This window comes from Cydia amplana, chromosome 10 (assembly GCF_948474715.1).
Source record: "Cydia amplana chromosome 10, ilCydAmpl1.1, whole genome shotgun sequence".
Taxonomy (NCBI): domain Eukaryota; kingdom Metazoa; phylum Arthropoda; class Insecta; order Lepidoptera; family Tortricidae; genus Cydia; species Cydia amplana.
The window spans coordinates 12,255,413-12,277,124 of record NC_086078.1 but is presented as its reverse complement, the minus strand read 5'-3'; the positions used below and the strand labels follow the sequence as shown (position 1 = coordinate 12,277,124).

The following is a 21,712-nucleotide window of genomic DNA, read 5'->3' as shown; positions in this document are numbered from 1 at the left end:
AAACGTCACTTTAATCATACAATGTATTAGATCTACATATATATATACAGGGTGCCATTTGAGTCGTGATCAGTAATATGTTTTTCTAACTCCATAAACAACGAGCAATTTTATGTACTCTTACTAAAATCAGACAAGATTTTTTTTATTTATTTTGATCATTTATTTTACTTTTACAAGTGGCAATGTAGTATTTAAACAGCTTTGTAAGATATTACAAATGAAAAATTAAGTAAATTTTATTTGTAACTGGGGCAAATGACAAAAAATAATTGATGTCAATGACAGTTCTGATTCAAAGAGGCGATTCAATTTACTAATTTAAATATCTTAATAAGCCGTTGTAATATCCTAAATCCACTTATAAAAGTAAAATAAATGACAAAAAATAAACAAAAAATAAAAAAATCTTGTCTGATTTTAGTAACAGTAGGGGCATTAAATTGGTCGTTGTTTGTGGAGTTAGAAAAACATATTACTGATCACGACTCAAGTGTCACCCTGTATATACGTTCTAGTTCTAACTCAAAACAGAGTTACCTTAAGGCCACTGATGATACACATTTAGGGCTTGCAAATATTCGAAACTTTCAGATATTCGAATATTCGACTTTTTCTGACGACGTATTCGAATATTCGAATAATTATTCGAATATTATAAAAAATAAGAAAAGGAACGAGAAATCGGTTTATTATCATTTTATTCAAAAGCTTTTTTCACATATTGCTAAAACTAAGGATATTTGGCAGAAATCCACTTATTTGACTAGATTTTATCATCCTACTATTTATAAGATGCCCACATTTATAAAAACAAGTAAAACGCCAAAATTAGACGTATTTAATATTTCTAGATAAAACTTGTTATAAATGCGTCGTCGTTGCGTGAAATAATATAACTTTAACCATCCAAACACCTAGGTATGTAAGATATTTTTTTTAGTAGGTAATTATTTTCCGATTTAAATTAACTTGTAATCACTCAGAGGCCTGTAAAAAGGCCTTTAATTTCATGGTATTTTGAATCTTTATTGACTTTATTTGTTTTGGCAAGTTATTATTCCTAATGGTCGGCTAATTATATAATATTGGAATATTTAAGGGAAAAAGTTAGTTGAGTACTGGGTGGATTATTCGTCAGCTAAAGGTGCATGGTTAGATTACCAAGTTGGGCAGGTTTGGTATGATTAAATTTGAGAATTGCGATAAGTGGCAAGGTTTAGACTTCAAAAATTCGCTTAACGTACGCTTGTACTGAATAAACAGAATGACCCTTTAACTTAAAACTTACGGACCGTAAAAATAACATACTTTTTGATTTCGTTTTCTTTTAAATTGAGTTAGGTTTCACTGTATTCACGAAGTCTATCGAGAGGAATACAGTAAAAATATTATTTCCTTCGTGTTTGGGTACCTACCGTTCCTCATTCACTGTAAATACCCGTAAAACACACAGAAACTGTAACTACAGCGGATGACATAGATTTTTTTATAGTAATAAAAAATATTCGAATATTCGAAACCTGAGCGGCCGAATATTCGAATATCAAAACAGGTCGAATATTCGACAAATTCGAATATTCGAATATTCGAATTGCAAGCCCTATACACATTCGCAACGATCAAATACATTTTTCCTTTTCTGAATATCTAGGCGTCGTAAATACTTAGTACTTACGTATTAGTCACCGCAGCTTATGAAAGCTCACTCCGTGCTAACTCCTTTGCTTCTCCAACAACTGTAATCCGACCTCTTTCACAAAGAGAAAATTTCCAATTTCGGGAAAAGAATCGTTTTGGAAAATATTTCTTGCGTAGATATTTTTGCAAAATTGTATGACTTAAAGCAATGTTGGCAGCTTTTTTAGAGAATTTCATGCAGCATTAAACAACACATAAATAAAGTTGTATAAATATTAAAAAAACTTTGGACAAAATAGATAATCTTAGACTAGCAAATTATTCTATCGGATACAAGCTTTTGGATTTAAGCCAATGTCAGTTAATGGAAGCGTTTGTTACCAAGAATCTGCGGTTGATCCAAACAGCTGCTGTGAATTCCGATAGGCTTTAGAAAACCAGCGTTACGTGATCTATGGATCCATAGATTCTACAGAAAAGATTATTTGACTGCAGCCTGCAGGCTTCTTGAAGTCTTATTACTATAAAGGTAGACGATAGACGTCTACATGGCCGCATCGCACGTATCGAACACATCGCACGCAATTGATTTTAGTATTATTTGTATAGAAAGTCACACAAGTACGTCCACTGATCTGCACCGTGGATGCGTCCGAACGTCCGATGCGTTCGATATGCGGCCCTGTGGACGTCTACTTAACCGAAAGTTGAGCTGCACTATAAGACAAATTCGTGATTTGAATTTAACAGCTAGTGTATGGCGGTGTGACCATAGAACAGGAAAGCCACTTGGAATGTAGATAAAATAACAATATGCTTATCGCTACCGCGTAAAACAATGTAGGTAGTGTAATTCGATTATCTGATATAAAATGGGTGTGCGGCTGTGTGTGTAATAGCCAAGTACCTCCTATTTTAAGCTGGATATTGTTCCTTGAAAGCCATTATACTACCTTGAATAACGTCGCGTTAGAATTGATGTGACTTTCTGCAGGAATCCCTTGATAGTAGCTTCAAGTCTTTAAGCCGCCGCTCTGTCCGAAATTGATTAGAACAAAACGGCTGCCAGCAACTGTCTCCGAATAGAAAGTCGGTTTAGTAATTAATTGAACCCAAATAGTTTCTAATCATAAATTATTTAGAATGAGCTTAAATATTTTGATGGAAATTTATTACTTATAGGTAGGTACTTAGCTACATCGTTTTCGAGTTTTGTGCAAAATAAATGTCCAGTACCCCTAGTGTAAATTTCAATTGATACCTAACGTGACGTGAAGTAACGCGTTTGCGTTAAGTGTCATTGTGTATGGGATTTTGAGTTTCCAAACCATCCCGCTTGGTGCGCTGTTCAACATCCCATACAAAAATAGACATAAAGCAAATGCGAACTCACGTCAATATACATTGGCAATATATTTTTTACAGTTCTAATTTTGTGAATTGGGAGTAAAATTGGAATTCAAAGAAAGATTGAGAACATGCGGTACCTACATACCTACACATGATGAAGTGTTACTTAAATCCACGTGAAACGGTTTTTCATTATACTTATTATTGTATCTACTATTGTGTGTATCAAAAAAACATTTAACCAATTCGAGAACCTCATTTAAATTTTGCAGTCAAAACTTTAGAAATTCCCCGTTGGGAACCGACCAACTTACAGGTTTAGTTTGAGTTTTGGTTATAAGTTGCCACTTATTCGAGGAACTACATAATCAAACTTACCTATCTTAGTACAAAACTAACTTTGTTTTCGGCAATTAAGGCTTAAAATAACTTTTCACCACACCAGCTCGGAAAGGCTTTGCATTTCAAAAACGGATAACTTTGCTATCAGTCATTCACATACATATAATCAAATGCAAAATTTGAGTTGTTTTCTTATGTTTACTGGTAGAATTGACTTTTAAATGATGATTTTGGACTTTTTTTAATGTTATTGTACTTATACAGCACCTTGCACACCAGTTTGATTTTTTTTACGAACTTGTTAAAGGGCTCACAGACAAAATAAAACAGTCCTTTAGAAGTTCGTACACGCCAATTTCGATAAGCGCAAAATTTTAAAACAAAATGATGGGTTTTCTATTAAGTCCTACTGGTAGGACCGTGGTACGCTATGACTACACAATTGTTGTAGGAGCTGGGTCTGAATAAGAAAGTTAATAAGTACTATGGGTAGGACCTTGGGCCTTGGGAGGATAAACAGTAAATTGTGTAAAAATATTTACCATTACTTTAGAATAATATTGCTCATGCTCAATTGCTCATACTTTCAAACCTCTTAGCTTTTTATACCTGTTTAAAGTGGCTAATACTTTCCAGACCACTCTGTATTTAAATAAAACAAAAGGTCGTGACGTTTGGACAAGTTGCGGTGAGATATTGGCATTTAGATTTCAATTTTAGATAGGCTCCATTGCCATTGCACAACTCTATGGCGTGTTACACCTATTTTTCTGCCGGTGACATTAAATATGCCGTTCCGCTGAAAAAATGATTGTAGCGGCTGAGATTATTACATTCCCGGAATGTTCCTACATGTTTACACTTATGCTGATTATTGATTGTTAACATATTGAAAACAGAGGATGGCGAATTCTGTTTCCACCGTGATACAGTTTAATACTAGTACGGGGAACAGATGTAGCTTACTTCATTCATAAAAAATCATAAAAGGTTGTATATTATTTTATTTTAATCCTAATAATAGTGCAGTTAACTGACCAATTATAGACCTTATTCTAAAGACTTAGGGATTGGGGTTGGTCACTGAACTGTGCTGTAACTACGTCATTATTTTCTTAGTTTATGTTTATTAGTTGTGAACTAATATGTAAGCTCAATATGTCCTTTATTACTGAATAAAGATATTTGTATTTGTATTTGTTCCGCCGAAATTTGCAAGTTCATGGTTTTACTTTTATAGTTTGGGTGAAGCTTAGGAATATTACATCTAGTCATTTAAATTGAATCGGCATTAATGCAACCTGCCGTGACGTGATAAATGTTTTGTAGCTGACGCGTTGGTGCAGGAATACCCTATTGGGCGCGGCTCCCTAAGGGCAAGCAAATACTTTTTTGGCATAATAAATAAATTATCATATCTTAAATCTGAGATAGGTATCAAAATCGTGAAGCCATTTCACACGTATTCCTTTACGGATATATGGTCATTTAAGCCATCTTTATCGATTTCAGATTTCCCAAATGCCTGAATAACCATCAGTCTTGGGGCAGGTGAGGCATGCCTTGCGATCGTAAAAAATCTAATTTTCCTGAAAATATGTTACGAGCGGGGTGAAATGGCGAGATATACCTACAAATAAAAACTTTTAACTGGAAACTCGAATCCTGTAAGTTGTATATTTGGGGCATTATCTTTAACTCCCTCGAGATAAGGCGTAATGTTAATCTAATGTCTGCTACATCTAAAATATTAAGGGGAGAGTCAGACTGCTTAGACTTGGTGGCGAAAACGACTACCTTGTTTGTTCCCGACAACTACCTACGTTGTCGTGGCCATCGCCTCCTAGATAATGGAACCTTTCACACGACTGCACGACTCTCCAATTGTCCGTTCCCGGACACTCCTTAATAATCTTTTATCTTTTGCACCTGACTGCGACTTGTTTGCCGACCAAAGTCGTAAACTTTTTAAAGATTTTTTACGTTTTTGCGAATCAAAAATGCAATACGTAGCTTATTAATCGTTTTATTATTGGTGTACTTTCGTTTGGGCCAAATACCTTTCGCCAAATTTCACTTCCCAACAAACTTATCGCAATAGTTTCATTTCCCAAAGGAACCTTTAGCAAAGTTACATTTCGCATATAATTTATTTGGTCAAATTATCATTTGGCATGATTTTACTTTGTCAAATGTTATTAGGACAAAAACTTATTTAGCAAACATTTTTTATTGGCTAATATTATATTCCAAAAAGATGTTTGATCAAATCGTCACTTGATAAATAGGCATCTCTGTTTAATTAAATATTTAAATTTGTCGTGTTAATATAAGTAGGTACGATAAGTCTACGTAATTTGGGTGGTTTAGGCACAGAATAACTAATAGTACTACCGGTTTAGGTTAGGTTTGAACTGCGATCCTCACAAAACCGAACCGCTATCAGAAAAGTGGGTTAGGTTAGAACTGAGACCTTTACAGAAACAAAATGCTAAAAACGTGTAAATTCTAAAATATTATAAATATTATTGCAGACTATCATAGGTAGATACTATTTTAATGTTTATGGTTCAACAAATCACATCCGTTTGCGTAAAACATAACCAAAATGATAAAAAAAACCAAGGTCGGGATAAAGTACATATTTCAAATGAAAGCAAAAATAAAAATACCTACTGCAGGCCCTCTATTGGTATGTAAATTGTATGCCATGTAATATTTTGGGACATGTAAGTTATGCTTAATGATACATTTGACTAAATAATACTTGGTAAAATTAAACTTGACCAAGTAATTATTTGCTAAACAATAACTTGCCAAAAAAGACTATTGCTAACTGAAAAATTGCGATAAGTTGTTTTGCCAAACATTTTTTTTGGGAAATGATAATTTGGGATACATAGTTTGGGATGTGATACAGTTTAATACTAGTACGGGGAACAGATGTAGCTTACTTCATTCATAAAAAATCATAAAAGGTTGTATATTATTTTATTTTAATCCTAATAATAGTGCAGTTAACTGACCAATTATAGACCTTATTCTAAAGACTTAGGGATTGGGGTTGGTCACTGAACTGTGCTGTAACTACGTCATTATTTTCTTAGTTTATGTTTATTAGTTGTGAACTAATATGTAAGCTAAATATGTCCTTTATTACTGAATAAAGATATTTGTATTTGTATTTGTTCCGCCGAAATTTGCAAGTTCATGGTTTTACTTTTATAGTTTGGGTGAAGCTTAGGAATATTACATCTAGTCATTTAAATTGAATCGGCATTAATGCAACCTGCCGTGACGTGATAAATGTTTTGTAGCTGACGCGTTGGTGCAGGAATACCCTATTGGGCGCGGCTCCCTAAGGGCAAGCAAATACTTTTTTGGCATAATAAATAAATTATCATATCTTAAATCTGAGATAGGTATCAAAATCGTGAAGCCATTTCACACGTATTCCTTTACGGATATATGGTCATTTAAGCCATCTTTATCGATTTCAGATTTCCCAAATGCCTGAATAACCATCAGTCTTGGGGCAGGTGAGGCATGCCTTGCGATCGTAAAAAATCTAATTTTCCTGAAAATATGTTACGAGCGGGGTGAAATGGCGAGATATACCTACAAATAAAAACTTTTAACTGGAAACTCGAATCCTGTAAGTTGTATATTTGGGGCATTATCTTTAACTCCCTCGAGATAAGGCGTAATGTTAATCTAATGTCTGCTACATCTAAAATATTAAGGGGAGAGTCAGACTGCTTAGACTTGGTGGCGAAAACGACTACCTTGTTTGTTCCCGACAACTACCTACGTTGTCGTGGCCATCGCCTCCTAGATAATGGAACCTTTCACACGACTGCACGACTCTCCAATTGTCCGTTCCCGGACACTCCTTAATAATCTTTTATCTTTTGCACCTGACTGCGACTTGTTTGCCGACCAAAGTCGTAAACTTTTTAAAGATTTTTTACGTTTTTGCGAATCAAAAATGCAATACGTAGCTTATTAATCGTTTTATTATTGGTGTACTTTCGTTTGGGCCAAATACCTTTCGCCAAATTTCACTTCCCAACAAACTTATCGCAATAGTTTCATTTCCCAAAGGAACCTTTAGCAAAGTTACATTTCGCATATAATTTATTTGGTCAAATTATCATTTGGCATGATTTTACTTTGTCAAATGTTATTAGGACAAAAACTTATTTAGCAAACATTTTTTATTGGCTAATATTATATTCCAAAAAGATGTTTGATCAAATCGTCACTTGATAAATAGGCATCTCTGTTTAATTAAATATTTAAATTTGTCGTGTTAATATAAGTAGGTACGATAAGTCTACGTAATTTGGGTGGTTTAGGCACAGAATAACTAATAGTACTACCGGTTTAGGTTAGGTTTGAACTGCGATCCTCACAAAACCGAACCGCTATCAGAAAAGTGGGTTAGGTTAGAACTGAGACCTTTACAGAAACAAAATGCTAAAAACGTGTAAATTCTAAAATATTATAAATATTATTGCAGACTATCATAGGTAGATACTATTTTAATGTTTATGGTTCAACAAATCACATCCGTTTGCGTAAAACATAACCAAAATGATAAAAAAAACCAAGGTCGGGATAAAGTACATATTTCAAATGAAAGCAAAAATAAAAATACCTACTGCAGGCCCTCTATTGGTATGTAAATTGTATGCCATGTAATATTTTGGGACATGTAAGTTATGCTTAATGATACATTTGACTAAATAATACTTGGTAAAATTAAACTTGACCAAGTAATTATTTGCTAAACAATAACTTGCCAAAAAAGACTATTGCTAACTGAAAAATTGCGATAAGTTGTTTTGCCAAACATTTTTTTTGGGAAATGATAATTTGGGATACATAGTTTGGGATGTGATACTTTGAGAAACGTTTTTGGCCCATTCGTTAGTAAATATTACTTACTTAATTTTACTACTTAATTTTACAGTGCATTGGTGTTAGCTGTAATGCTGTAAAATTTGTTTTCAATAAATATCAAATATGAAAAAGGACCTTATTGTCGATGGCGCTTACGCCGCAGAGTGTCGCGCGGCGTTGTATTTACATCGGAGCATCGTTAATAATGGCGTAAGCGCCATCGACAATAAGGTCCCTTTTCATAGATAACGTCACATTTAATGCTTGACTTTTATTTCACTGTAATTTGGTAGGAGTGAAAAACACTGGGGATTTTAAAAGTCTTTGCGCTTCTTTAGATCTCAATACAGTTGCAAAAAATTTAATTAGCAATCTTAAGACCTTTTTCTAGGGATTTCAGCACTTTAATAAATACAATACGTAAGTACTGCTCTAAAATAAAGAAAATTATTTCTAAAAATTATCAATATTATGCTTCAGGGAACTGCCTATATAACATGAAAGGACGGAAAGAGCTATATATGTAACATGGAACTGTATCATAATTTTATTTCAAACAAATGAAAGATATTTCATCTAGGGAAGTCTCCAGAACTTCCCTCGCATATAATTATTATTACGTTGCTTTAATCCCAGAAATCTTAAGCTTTAGCTGACTTAAATTAATGAGTCGTGGTTAAATCCTTTTGAGCAGTTCGGGTTAGCTTTGTTGATTTAATTTACTTATCCATGAAATTTCGTTTTAGTGACAATCTTTCAATAATGCCGTATTTATTTATTTGCCGGTTTGGTTTGGTTTTATAAAATAAAATGTAGTTATTTATTCAAATTAAATAAGTTAAAACTAACAAAAATAAATTAAACTATGAACTAAAGAAAATAAACTAAAACTACCTACCTAAAAAGTACCTAATAGAAAATTGTCCCCAGGTCTGTGCCGTCCGGTAGGGTGCCCAGAAGGCTGGCGGCGTTGCCGCGCTGAACGGCAACGCCAATGCATTGGGCGAGGTAAGCTCCAGCCTTCCGGTCACCCGTTGCGTCTATAATGGCTCCTCTACACGATGGGTCAACGCCGGCCACTCCAAGGGACGCAGCCATGCGGTAGAATGAGATAGCAATACCACTTGCTTCCTCTAACGCATAAATGCGTCCCTTGGAGTGGCCGGCGTTGGCCCATCGTGTAGAGGAGCCATAAGGCGCTTGGCCAACTCCTTATAAACGTTGTGCCCGCCTTGACCCCACGGCCCAAGCGTCTCCACCGCAAACGGCTCAAACATGCAGCCGCTGTCTATGGCTGCATATTTGCGCCGCTTGAGATGCTCGGCCGCATCGGCAGCAGCAAGTGTAGGTACGTATCAGTGTTGGCCGAACGTTAATCCCAATTACCATTAAAAATTAACCATTGAAAAGGATAATTCGAATTAACCATTAACCATTGAAGGAAAATTAATTGTCAATTCGCATTAACATCAATTTGCATTAATATAAATTTATTTCGAACCATTAAAAATTAAAAAGAATTAATGGTTAATGCTTCACAAACCATTAAAAATTAAATCAATTTTTAATGACAATTAAAAATATTATTGATAATTATCAATTAACAAAAATATATCGTAATTTTATAAAGGCGCCCGTAATTTTTATCTAGCTAGTGGACCTCAGGTTTGGTGCAACATAGAAACACGCCGTTTGGTCATCCGACTCGTCTTGATGAGCACTTGGGAGACCAGTACCCAAGATAGAGCTGATGCTGAACCCTGGGTGTACCTAGTGGAATTCAGGTTTGGTGCAACATACACATACGCCGTTTAGGCTATTCGACTCGTCACAATGAGCACTTGGGAGAGCAGTACCCAAGATGGAGCTGATGCTGAACCTTGGCTGTACCTAGTGGAACTCAGGTTTGGTGCAACATAGACAAACGCCGTTTTGGTCATCCGACTCGTCTTGGTGAGAACTTGGGAGAGCAGTACCCAAGATAGAGCTCATGCTGAACCCTGGCAGTACCTGATGGAACTCAGGTTTGGTGCAACATAGACAAACGCCGTTTTGGTCATCCGACTCGTCTTTGTTAACGTACTTGGGAAGCAACAATCAAACACAAGTTTCAGATCAAGACTGAGTCTCATTTATTCTATGCTTACCCACACATGCATGAATGTACATTAAGCAAAGTACCGACAATCTCCTCTTTAAAAAAAAATACACAAAAAAAAATTCTCTCTCAAATTACATATAATATAATGCATACGTTAACTTATGACTTATGACTAAGTATGACGTTCTATGTGTAGTAAACAGCCGTTGTTTTGTTTTTATTTATGAAAGAACAAATAATCTCTCATGTAATTTTAGAAATAAATGCTAATGCTGACTGTTAGGTTAGGTAAATTTTGAAAAGACTAAAACTAAACTTTATGCTTGTGTACAATTTTAAAACATCAAAATGCATGCTAAACGATTTTCTTATCTAAGATACATATTTATGAAACAGTGTTAAAATTTCAAACTACATTTTATTTCAGATAAAATGATGATTATTGAGAAAATGTACTTAATTCAGACACTGAACATTATTATTAGGTACCTGTGTAACATTTATAAAAATAATAATTCCTTTATGTTATCATGACATAATCATTAAAATTATTCAAATAACTTAGGTATAACAAAATACATTTTATTTAGCTACAAAATCAATATAGTGCATACACATGCATTACATTAATATAGATAACAGATAACAGTGATGATTATAGAACTTATTGTTATAGGTATACATCTTAAAATACAATAGATAGGTACATTACCATTCCAAACTGTTTACCAGCCCCAGGAACCCCACCGATCAGGAACGATCACCTCCCTGCCGGAGCGAGTAACATAGTTATTACTATTATTATTGGTGGGAGCAGATAGTAAACGGGATGGACCGGGGTGCGCGAGCATTTCACGTGAGTTAAACCCGGTGTCGATGGCGGTCGGCGCGCCGGCTACGGCGCTCGATGACGTCACCGCGTTATCACTGCGGATACCGATATCATCGTAAGGCAGGGAGCACACTGGAGTGTCTTGCGCTGCCGGGCGCTGATCGGAATCTTTAATAAGATGTCGTCTATTCCTAATCAGAGTGCCACCACCACATATTTTTACAAGATACGAGCGTATACCGCGCAATGATACAATGGTACCACTCACCCAACGTTTGTCTATTCTCACTTTTACACTTTGTCCAGGGTGTAATTCAGACATATCACGAGCATTTCTGTCATATTGATATTTTTGGATTTCTTGGCGTATTTTCAACTCTTTTTTTACATTTTTTTGAATTTTAGGCAAAAGCAGTTTTGGAGGACATGGAACAATACCTCTTAGTTTACGGCTGTTAAGAAGCTCAGAAGGGGAAGCTAGTTTATTACTAATAGGAGTATTCAGGTACTCTATCAAAGCTAATCTAAATTCCGTTTTTTCATAGTGAGTTTTCTTTAGCAAGTTTTTAATCGTTTGAACCGTCCTTTCAACTTGGCCATTAGACTGTGCAAAGTGTGGCGATGACGTTATATGTGTGAAACTCCACTCTGCAGAGAATATTTCAAAACTGTTGGACCTAAATTCAGGCCCGTTGTCAGAGATAACTGTGTTAGGAATACCATGTCGACTGAAAATGATTTTCAATTCCTTGATAACGTGATCAGAGGTTAAAGAATTCAATTTTGCAACTTCAACGTATTTGCTAAAATAATCCACTACTATCAAGTATTGGTTTTGCTGAAAATGGAATATATCAACACCTAGTTTGGACCACGCTCTTTCTGGCACTGGATGTGGGATTAAGGTTTCTTTTCTATTTTGATTTTTAAATGTCAAACATGCCTGACAGTTACTTATGTAGTCCTCTACATGTGCATTTATATTTGGCCAAAACATACTCTCCCTAATACGCAACTTACATTTATCTAAGCCTAAATGGCCTATGTGCACGCGCCTTAACATTTCGTTGCGCATCGCAACTGGAATAACAATTCTATCGCCTCTCCATAACATTCCATATGCTAACGTAAGTTCGTCGCGGTAACCCCAATAAGTCCTAGCTTGAATGTCAACCTCGTGTTTCTGTGTTGGCCACCCATCCTTAACATACCTGAGTACTGTCTGTATTTCCACGTCATTTCGCGATGCAACTTGTATTTTTACAAAATGCGTGTCCAGTAACGGGTTACTTACCGCGATGGCACAAACTTGTGCTTGCAAATCTAGCTGATCTCGCGGCACTTCAGCTGGAGTGGTCGTCGGTTCTACAGCGCGTGACAACGTATCTGCCATATACAAATATTTTCCTGGCTTATAAACTAACTTGAACGTGTACGGCTGTAAACGAAGCAACATTCGCTGTAATCTAGCTGGAGCGGTTGCTATGGGCTTGCAAATTATACTGACCAAAGGCTTATGGTCTGTTTCTATTATTATGTCACCCCTACCATATATATACATATAAAATTTCTCACACGCGTAAACCACAGCTAAAAGTTCCTTCTCAATCTGAGCATAAGCTTGCTCAGCTTTTGTAAGTGATCGCGACGCGTAACAAACCGGTAATTCATTTTGCATAAGACAAACTCCTAATCCATTCTTAGACGAATCTACTGAAATTACCACGGGCTTATTGAGATCATAAAACTGTAAAACGGGAGCTTTCGTCAAGCAATCTTTTAAGTCATCAAACGCTTTTTGGTGGTGTTCTGTCCAATGCCATTCAGTATCCTTACGTAACAGCTCTCTCAATACAAAATTCCTATCCGATAAGTTTGGTATGAAGTTACCTACGTAATTAATCATTCCCAAAAATCTCTCTAAATCTTTTATGTTTTCCGGTCGTGGCATATTTTTTATGGCAGAGGTATGAGAACTATCTGGATATATACCTTTTGCACTAATTCTATGACCTAAATATTTAATTTCTGTTAAACCAAATTTGCATTTATTTTTATTTAACTTTAAATTGATTTCTCTGCACCTGTTCAAAACCCTTTTCAGACGGTCGTCGTGCTCTTCTTTTGTACGGCCGTAGATAAGTAAATCGTCTATAAACAGGCACACTCCGGGAATATCATCAAAATTTTCAAACATTTTCTTATGAAAAACTTCTGAAGCGGACGTAATTCCGAAAGGTAACCTTAAGAACTTATACCTACCGAAACATGTGTTGAATGTGCAAAGATCCGTACTTTCTTTGTGCAAACGCAACTGCCAAAATCCCTGTTTTGCGTCCAACGTACTATAATATTTAGATCCCAATAAATTTACAGTAATTTCATCTAAGGTCGGCAACTTAAAATGTTCCCTTTTAATGGCCTGATTTAAGTCACGTGGGTCTAAACAAAGCCGTAAGTCACCGTTAGATTTTCGCGCTACGGTCATACTGTTAACCCAGTCGGTAGGGCCTTCCACTTTTGCAATTATGCCCTCATCTACCATATTATCTAATTTTTCTTTGATACTATCTTTTAGGGCTACCGGCATCTTTCTCGGAGCATGAACTACGGGTCTAACACTACTATCAATTTCTATCTTGTACTCACCAGGCATACATCCTAACCCCTCAAAAACGTCGTTATACTCACGAAAGATATTGTCATAATCCTGTGTGACGTTAACGTCCTTTATCAACTTAACTAACTTAAGTTCACAACACGAATCGCGGCCTAACACCGGTGCTACATAGGACGGTACATCCGCTATCACGAACTCCAGTATATAAAAGTCATTTTTGCACTGTACTTTTAAATGACACGTGCCTAGTACAATGATGTCGTTATCTGAGTAACTCTTATACTTTATACCCGTCCTAGTTAAATCTTGTTCTACTAAACCAACCTGGCTTAAATATTTTATAGGTAAAATATTCGCATCAGCCCCGGTATCCAGTTTAAATTTAATAGTAACCCCTGCTCCGAAAGCTAAGTCTATAGACCAATCACTACTTGAATTACTAAGACAATAGATTACCTGATCGATAGGTTCCACTGAGGGCTCCACAGCTTCTACGTTATACACCGTACACATGCGTGAGAAATGATCATAATTATTACAACTCAGACACATTTTCCCTAAAGCCGGACACTTCATATAGACACCGTGAGCAAACCCGCACTTTAGACACTGCACTCCAGATTTAATTCCTCCATAAGGTCCCGTTTGTTGATGTTGTTGTCTTATCTCTCGCGATGAAACAGCTGTTTGCGCAGGAGTGGCACTGCGGCGCGGCGGCGCGGGGCGCGGGGCCGGCTGCGACCAGCCGCGACCTCTGCCCCGCGGCGCGCCTCGCGCTCGGTACCCTCCACGTCTTGATATCCAATTCACCTGACTGTACGGGCTACCCTCTTCCTCTAACATTAACCGGTCTTGAATATTACTTGCAGTAATATTATAAGTATAAGCTTCATGTTCACTAGTTTCTTTTTTGATTGTGCCCGCCTGCAATTTCGATATTTGTGCAATATTACATATTTCCAAGGACTTTTTCAGAGTTAAGTCCGGCTCTCGCAACAAACGCTCCCTCAGTGCGTTCTCCTGTATTCCGCATATGAGGCGATCCCTTATCAAATCATCCATTAGCTCCTTAAACTCACAAGCACTTGCTAATTTTTTCAACTCGAACGCGTACTGCTCAATTGATTCGCTTTGTTTTTGACACCGAGTAAAGAATCTGTGTCTTTCGATGGTAATATTTTTTTTCGGTGAAAAAAAAGATTCGAATTTATCCAATAAATCCTTTACACTGGCAAACGTACCTTCAAATTGGGCATGTACCTCACGACACTGCTCACCAATCACATGCAGCAATATACTCATCTGCACCTGAGCACTCTTTTTAGATAATTCACACGCCTCATAATAAACTTGGAACGATTTTCTCCATTTTTCCCACTCCTTTGAGAGGTTCCCCGATGTAACATTTTCCAAATTATTTGTGAAGCTAAACGGTAATGGCGGCGGCAACACAGCTTCCATTATGGCACCAACACTACTTTGTATGTATATATCTTGCAATTTAAATGTCCACAAAATCGTAATAATCACTACAATTTCCGAGTTTTCAACACCCGCCTTAACTAACTACTTCTACAAAAGGTTCAATTCGGCTGCGCCATGTTAACGTACTTGGGAAGCAACAATCAAACACAAGTTTCAGATCAAGACTGAGTCTCATTTATTCTATGCTTACCCACACATGCATGAATGTACATTAAGCAAAGTACCGACAGTCTTCATGAGCACTTGGAGAGCAGTACCCAAGGTAGAGCTGATGCTGAACCCTGGCAGTACCTAATGGAACTCAGGTTTGGTGCAACATAGACAAACGCCGTTTTGGTCATCCGACTCGTCTTGGTGAGCACTTAGGAGAGCAGTACCCAAGATAGAGCTGATGCTGAACCCTGGCAGTACCTAGTGGAACTCAGGTTTGGTGCAACATAGACACACGCCGTTTAGGCTATTCGACTCGTCACAATGAGCACTTGGGAGAGCAGTACCCAAGAGGGAGCTGATGCTGAACCTTGGCTGTACCTAGTGGAACTCAGGTTTGGTGCAACATAAACAAACGCCGTTTTGGTCATCCGACTCGTCTTGGTGAGCACTTGGGAGAGCAGTACCCAAGATAGAGCTGATGCTGAACCCTGGCAGTACCTAATGGAACTCAGGTTTGGTGCAACATAGACAAACGCCGTTTTGGTCATCCGACTCGTCTTGATGAGAACTTGGAGAGCAGTACCTAAGATAGAGCTAATGCTGAACCCTGGCAGTACCTAGTGGAACTCAGGTTTGGTGCAACATAGACACACGCCGTTTTGGTCATCCAACTCGCCTTGATGAGCAATTGGGAGAGCAGTACCCAAGATAGAGCTGATGCTGAACCCAGGCAGTACCTAATGGAACTCAGGTTTGGTGCAACATAGACAAACGCCGTTTTGGTCATCCGACTCGTCTTGATGAGCACTTGGGAGAGCAGTACCCATGTTAGAGCTGATGCTGAACCCTGGCTGTACTTAGTGGAACTCAGGTTTGGTGCAACATAGACACACGCCGTTTTGGTCATCCGACTCGTCTTGATGAGCACTTGGGAGAGCAATACCCAAGATAGAGCTGATGCTGAACCCTGGCTGTACCTAGTGGAACTCAGGTTTGGTGCAATATAGATACCCGCCGTTTTGGTCATCCGACTTGTCTTGATGAGCACTTGGGAGACAAGTACCCATGATAGAGCTGATGCTGAACCCTGGGTGTACCTAGTGGAATTCAGGTTTGGTGCAACATACACACACGCCGTTTTGGTCATCCGACTCGTCTTGATGAGCACTTGAGAGAGCAGTACCCAAGATAGAGCTGATACTGAACCCTGGCAGTACCTAATGGAACACAGGTTCGGTGCAACATAGACAAACGCCGTTTTGGTCATCCGACTCGTCTTGATGAGCACTTGGGAGAGCAGTACCCAAGATAGAGCTGATGCTGAACCCTGGCTGTACCTAGTGGAACTCAGGTTTGGTGCAACATAGACACATGCCGTTTTGGTCATCCGACTCGTCTTGATGAGCACTTGGGAGAGCAGTACCCAACATAGAGCTGATGCTGAACCCTGGCTGTACTTAGTGGAACTCAGGTTTGGTGCAACATAGACAAACGCCGTTTTGGTCATCCGACTCGTCTTGATGAGCACTTGGGAGAGCAGTACCCAAGATAGAGCTGATGCTGAACAGCTGGCTGTACCTAGTGGAACTCAGGTTTGGTGCAACATAGAAACACGTCGTTTTGGCCATCCGACTCGTCTTGATGAGCACTTGAGAGACCGTACCCAAGATAGAGCTGATGCTGAACCCTGGCTATACCTAGTGGAACTCAGGTTTGGTGCAACATAGACACATGCCGTTTTAGTCATCCGACTCCTCTTGATGAGCACTTGGAAGAGCAGCACCCAAGATAGAGCTGATGCTGAACCCTGGCTGTACCTAGTGGATCTCAGGTTTGGTGCAACATAGACACACGTCGTTTTGGTCATCCGACTTGTCTTGATGAGCACTTGGGAGAGCAGTACCCAAGATAGAGCTGATGCTGAACCTTGGCAGTACCTAATGGACCTCAGGTTTGGTGCAACATAGACAAACGCCGTTTTGGTCATCCGACTCGTCTTGATGAGCACTTGGGAGAGCAGTACCCAAGATAGAGCTGATGCTGAACCCTGGCTATACCTAGTGGAACTCAGGTTTGGTGCAACATAGGCTCACGCTATTTAGATCATTCGTCACATCTTGAACCTGCAGGTACTGCCAGGGTTCAGCATCAGCTCTATCTTGGGTACTGCTCTCCCAAGTGCTCGTCAAGATGTGACGGATGACCAAAACGGCGTTTGTCTATGTTGCACCAAACCTGAGTTCCATTAGGTACTGCCAGGGTTCAGCATCAGCTCTATCTTGGGTACTGCTCTCCCAAGTGCTCATCAAGACGAGTAGGATGACCAAAACGGCGTGTGTCTATGTTGCATCAAACCTGAATTCCACTAGGTACTGCCAGGATTCAGCATCAGCTCTATCTTGGGTACTGCTCTCCCAAGTGCTCATCAAGACGAGTCGGACGACCAAAACGGCGTTTGTCTATGTTGCACCAGACCTGAGTTCCATTAGGTACTGCCAGGGTTTAGCATCAGCTCTATCTTGGGCACTGCTCTCCCAAGTGCTCATCAAGACGAGTCGGATGACCAAATCGGCGTTTGTCTATGTTGCACCAAACCTGAGTTCCATTAGGTACTGCCAGGGTTCAGTATCAGCTCTATCTTGGGTACTGCTCTCCCAAGTGCTCATCAAGACGAGTCGGATGACCAAAACGGCGTGTGTCTATGTTGCACCAAACCTGAGTTCCACTAGGTACTGCCAGGGTTCAGCATCAGCTCTATCTTGGGTACTGCTCTCCCAAGTGCTCGTCAAGACGAGTCGGATGACCAAAACGGCGTTTGTCTATGTTGCACCAAACCTGAGTTCCATTAGGTACTGCCATGGTTCAGCATCAGCTCTATCTTGGGTACTGCTCTCCCAAGTGCTCATCAAGACGAGTAGGATGACCAAAACGGCGTGTGTCTATGTTGCATCAAACCTGAATTCCACTAGGTACTGCCAGGATTCAGCATCAGCTCTATCTTGGGTACTGGTCTCCCAAGTGCTCATCAAGACGAGTCGGACGACCAAAACGGCGTTTGTCTATGTTGCACCAGACCTGAGTTCCATTAGGTACTGCCAGGGTTTAGCATCAGCTCTATCTTGGGCACTGCTCTCCCAAGTGCTCATCAAGACGAGTCGGATGACCAAATCGGCGTTTGTCTACGTTGCACCAAACCTGAGTTCCATTAGGTACTGCCAGGGTTCAGTATCAGCTCTATCTTGGGTACTGCTCTCCCAAGTGCTCATCAAGACGAGTCGGATGACCAAAACGGCGTGTGTCTATGTTGCACCAAACCTGAGTTCCACTAGGTACTGCCAGGGTTCAGCATCAGCTCTATCTTGGGTACTGCTCTCCCAAGTGCTCGTCAAGACGAGTCGGATGACCAAAACGGCGTTTGTCTATGTTGCACCAAACCTGAGTTCCATTAGGTACTGCCAGGGTTCAGCATCAGCTCTATCTTGGGTACTGCTCTCCCAAGTGCTCATCAAGACGAGTCGGATGACCAAACCGGCGTTTGTCTATGTTGCACCAAACCTGAGTTCCATTAGGTACTGCCAGGGTTCAGCATCAGCTCTATCTTGGGTACTGCTCTCCCATGTGCTCATCAAGACGAGTCGGATGACCAAAACGGCGTTTGTCTATGTTGCACCAAACCTGAGGTCCATTAGGTACTGCCAGGGTTCAGAATCAGCTCTATCTTGGGTACTGCTCTCCCAAGTGCTCATCAAGACGAGTCGGATGACCAAACCGGCGTTTGTCTATGTTGCACCAAACCTGAGTTCCATTAGGTACTGCCAGGGTTCAGCATCAGCTCTATCTTGGGTACTGCTCTCCCAAGTGCTCATCAAGACGAGTCGGATGACCAAAACGGCGTTTGTCTATGTTGCACCAAACCTGAGGTTCATTAGGTACTGCCAGGGTTCAGCATCAGCTCTATCTTGGGTACTGCTCTCCCAAGTGCTCATCGAGACGAGTCGGATGACCAAACCGGCGTTTGTCTATGTTGCACCAAACCTGAGTTCCATTAGGTACTGCCAGGGTTCAGCATCAGCTCTATCTTGGGTACTGCTCTCCCAAGTGCTCATCAAGACGAGTCGGATGACCAAAACGGCGTTTGTCTATGTTGCACCAAACCTGAGTTCCATTAGGTACTGCCAGGGTTCAGCATCAGCTCTATCTTGGGTACTGCTCTCCCAAGTGCTCATCAAGACGAGTCGGATGACCAAAACGGCGTGTGTCTATGTTGCACCAAACCTGAGTTCCATTAGGTACTGCCAGGGTTCAGCATCAGCTCTATCTTGGGTACTGCTCTCCCAAGCGCTCATCAAGACGAGTCGGATGACCAAAACGGCGTGTGTCTATGTTGCACCAAACCTGAGTTCCACTAGGTACAGCCAAGGTTCAGCATCAGCTCCATCTTGGGTACTGCTCTCCCAAGTGCTCATTGTGACGAGTCGAATAGCCTAAACGGCGTGTGTCTATGTTGCACCAAACCTGAGTTCCAGTATGTACCTACTGCCAGGTTTCAGGGTCATTTTGTTGTCTCATTTTAAAATATAATTCACTGAAGCTTGTATTCATATGCTTATTTTTAATTTTAATACCTAGCTCCAAGTTTCTAAGCAATAGTAACATTAATTATTAGTTTATGAAAAAATTTATTTAATTGCATTAAACGTTAATTTAGATTGACAATCAATGTAATTAAACGTCTCAAAATTCAATTCTAATTAACTTAATTTAAATTGATGCGTAATGCAATTGACTAATTGCGGATTTAATGGTTAATGGAAATTATTAATTGTTAATTAGAATTACACATTACGGCCAACACTGGTACGTATATATTATGTCGTAAGTGCCTACTATGACAATACATTTCGTACGGTCTATTGAATCAAGTACCTAAGTATAATAATATCTGCTACCGTGAAAACACGATTTCCCTAGTTAAAACTTGTTGTCTGAAATGCTTTCATGAAAACGGGTCTTGAACTAGTTAAAACTAGTTTTCCGAAAGTTCCTAGTGAAAACGGTCTTCGTTGAAAAGCTAATTCATATATCCCCGTATTTCGTCCAATTGGAACTACCTATAATATACCTATGTGGGACTAACAGGCGTATTCGGAAACGTATAATGTGATAACACTTTTATGTGAAATGCATAGACAATAATTCCGCCCCACCACGTGTAATAACCGAACGTTTGAAAATCTGTTTGTGCTTAGAAATTACTGCACGAATTTATATAAAATAATTGAATGTCTGGTATAGAAAATAAATTGACATATTATTTTACGAATCCTGAAGTCCTCCATTCGTCCTTAAATAGTATTATAAGTATTTATTTCAAGTAGCAACACTACTATATAAATTATAAACTGAAAGCCTCCAGCCTTGCAATGCAGCCTTTGGCACTGGAGGCCTTGATCACTTTTTCTTAGTATTTATTTCAGTTCCCAAAATAGCGTTAACAATGCAAGGAGATAATAGAAAACCTTGAGTACCTTAATAGGTTTTCTAATGAAAGTCTGCAAAGTTAGGTCTTTGGCCTTTTCAAATTCAAATTCAAAATATACTTTATTCATGTAGGCCTAGCAACAAGCACTTATGAAAGCTACTTATCAAAGCAATTTATTGATATTATTATTCCATAATAATATTGGATTATTATTATACAAATCAAATTTAACACTAAGAATTTCACAAAAGTGTCATCAAACATGAAAACAAATTATATAAAAAATACTAGTCTAAAATGTTTCTAGAATAAAATCTAAATGCACGCATTCTCACAAAAATAAGTACCTAACTAACAGCGTTCTAACCGCTGAACATTCACATCTTCCAATTCCCTTTAATTATCAAGATATTTACTGTAAGTTCTTATCAAGGAAATCAAAATCTGGGGGCACGGCAGTGCCCCCGCCAAGTCGAGCAAAACAAAGAGGCACGGCCGTACCTTCCTTTTCTCGAAGCGATTCAGGCCATTTTCGACGTCGTGTAATTTTGAGCTGGGTGAAGCTAGAACCCTGAATTTTCAGTGACATATAGGGCTTAACATGCTTAAGATACATTCTCAAAAACATTAAATCTGAACTTGTAGTTTAAGAATTATTGTGCGTCAAAGTTCCTTAGTTTCGACACTGACACACTCACTCATTCACTCACCGATCATCATTCTCGATCTCATACGAGTACTTCTAGCATACCCACAAGTTTAACATTTTAAACATAGGTAGGTTTTAGCTTATCAAGCCAT

At 38.9% G+C, this 21,712-nt stretch overlaps 2 protein-coding genes across 2 annotated transcripts in view; both read right to left on the bottom strand.

The window, feature by feature from the left end:
- Positions 1–21,712, bottom strand: part of LOC134651498 (cuticle protein 76-like) — a 149,548-nt gene that overhangs the window by 12,178 nt on the left and 115,658 nt on the right. The window lies entirely within an intron of this gene.
- Positions 11,065–15,261, bottom strand: LOC134651690 (uncharacterized). The gene is made up of 3 exons (XM_063506791.1): positions 13,972–15,261; positions 12,466–12,609; positions 11,065–11,328 (listed from the first exon to the last, which is right to left on the bottom strand). The coding sequence occupies exons 1-3, from the start codon at positions 15,250–15,252 to the stop codon at positions 11,065–11,067; spliced, it is 1,689 nt and encodes a 562-aa protein (XP_063362861.1). The 5' UTR covers positions 15,253–15,261.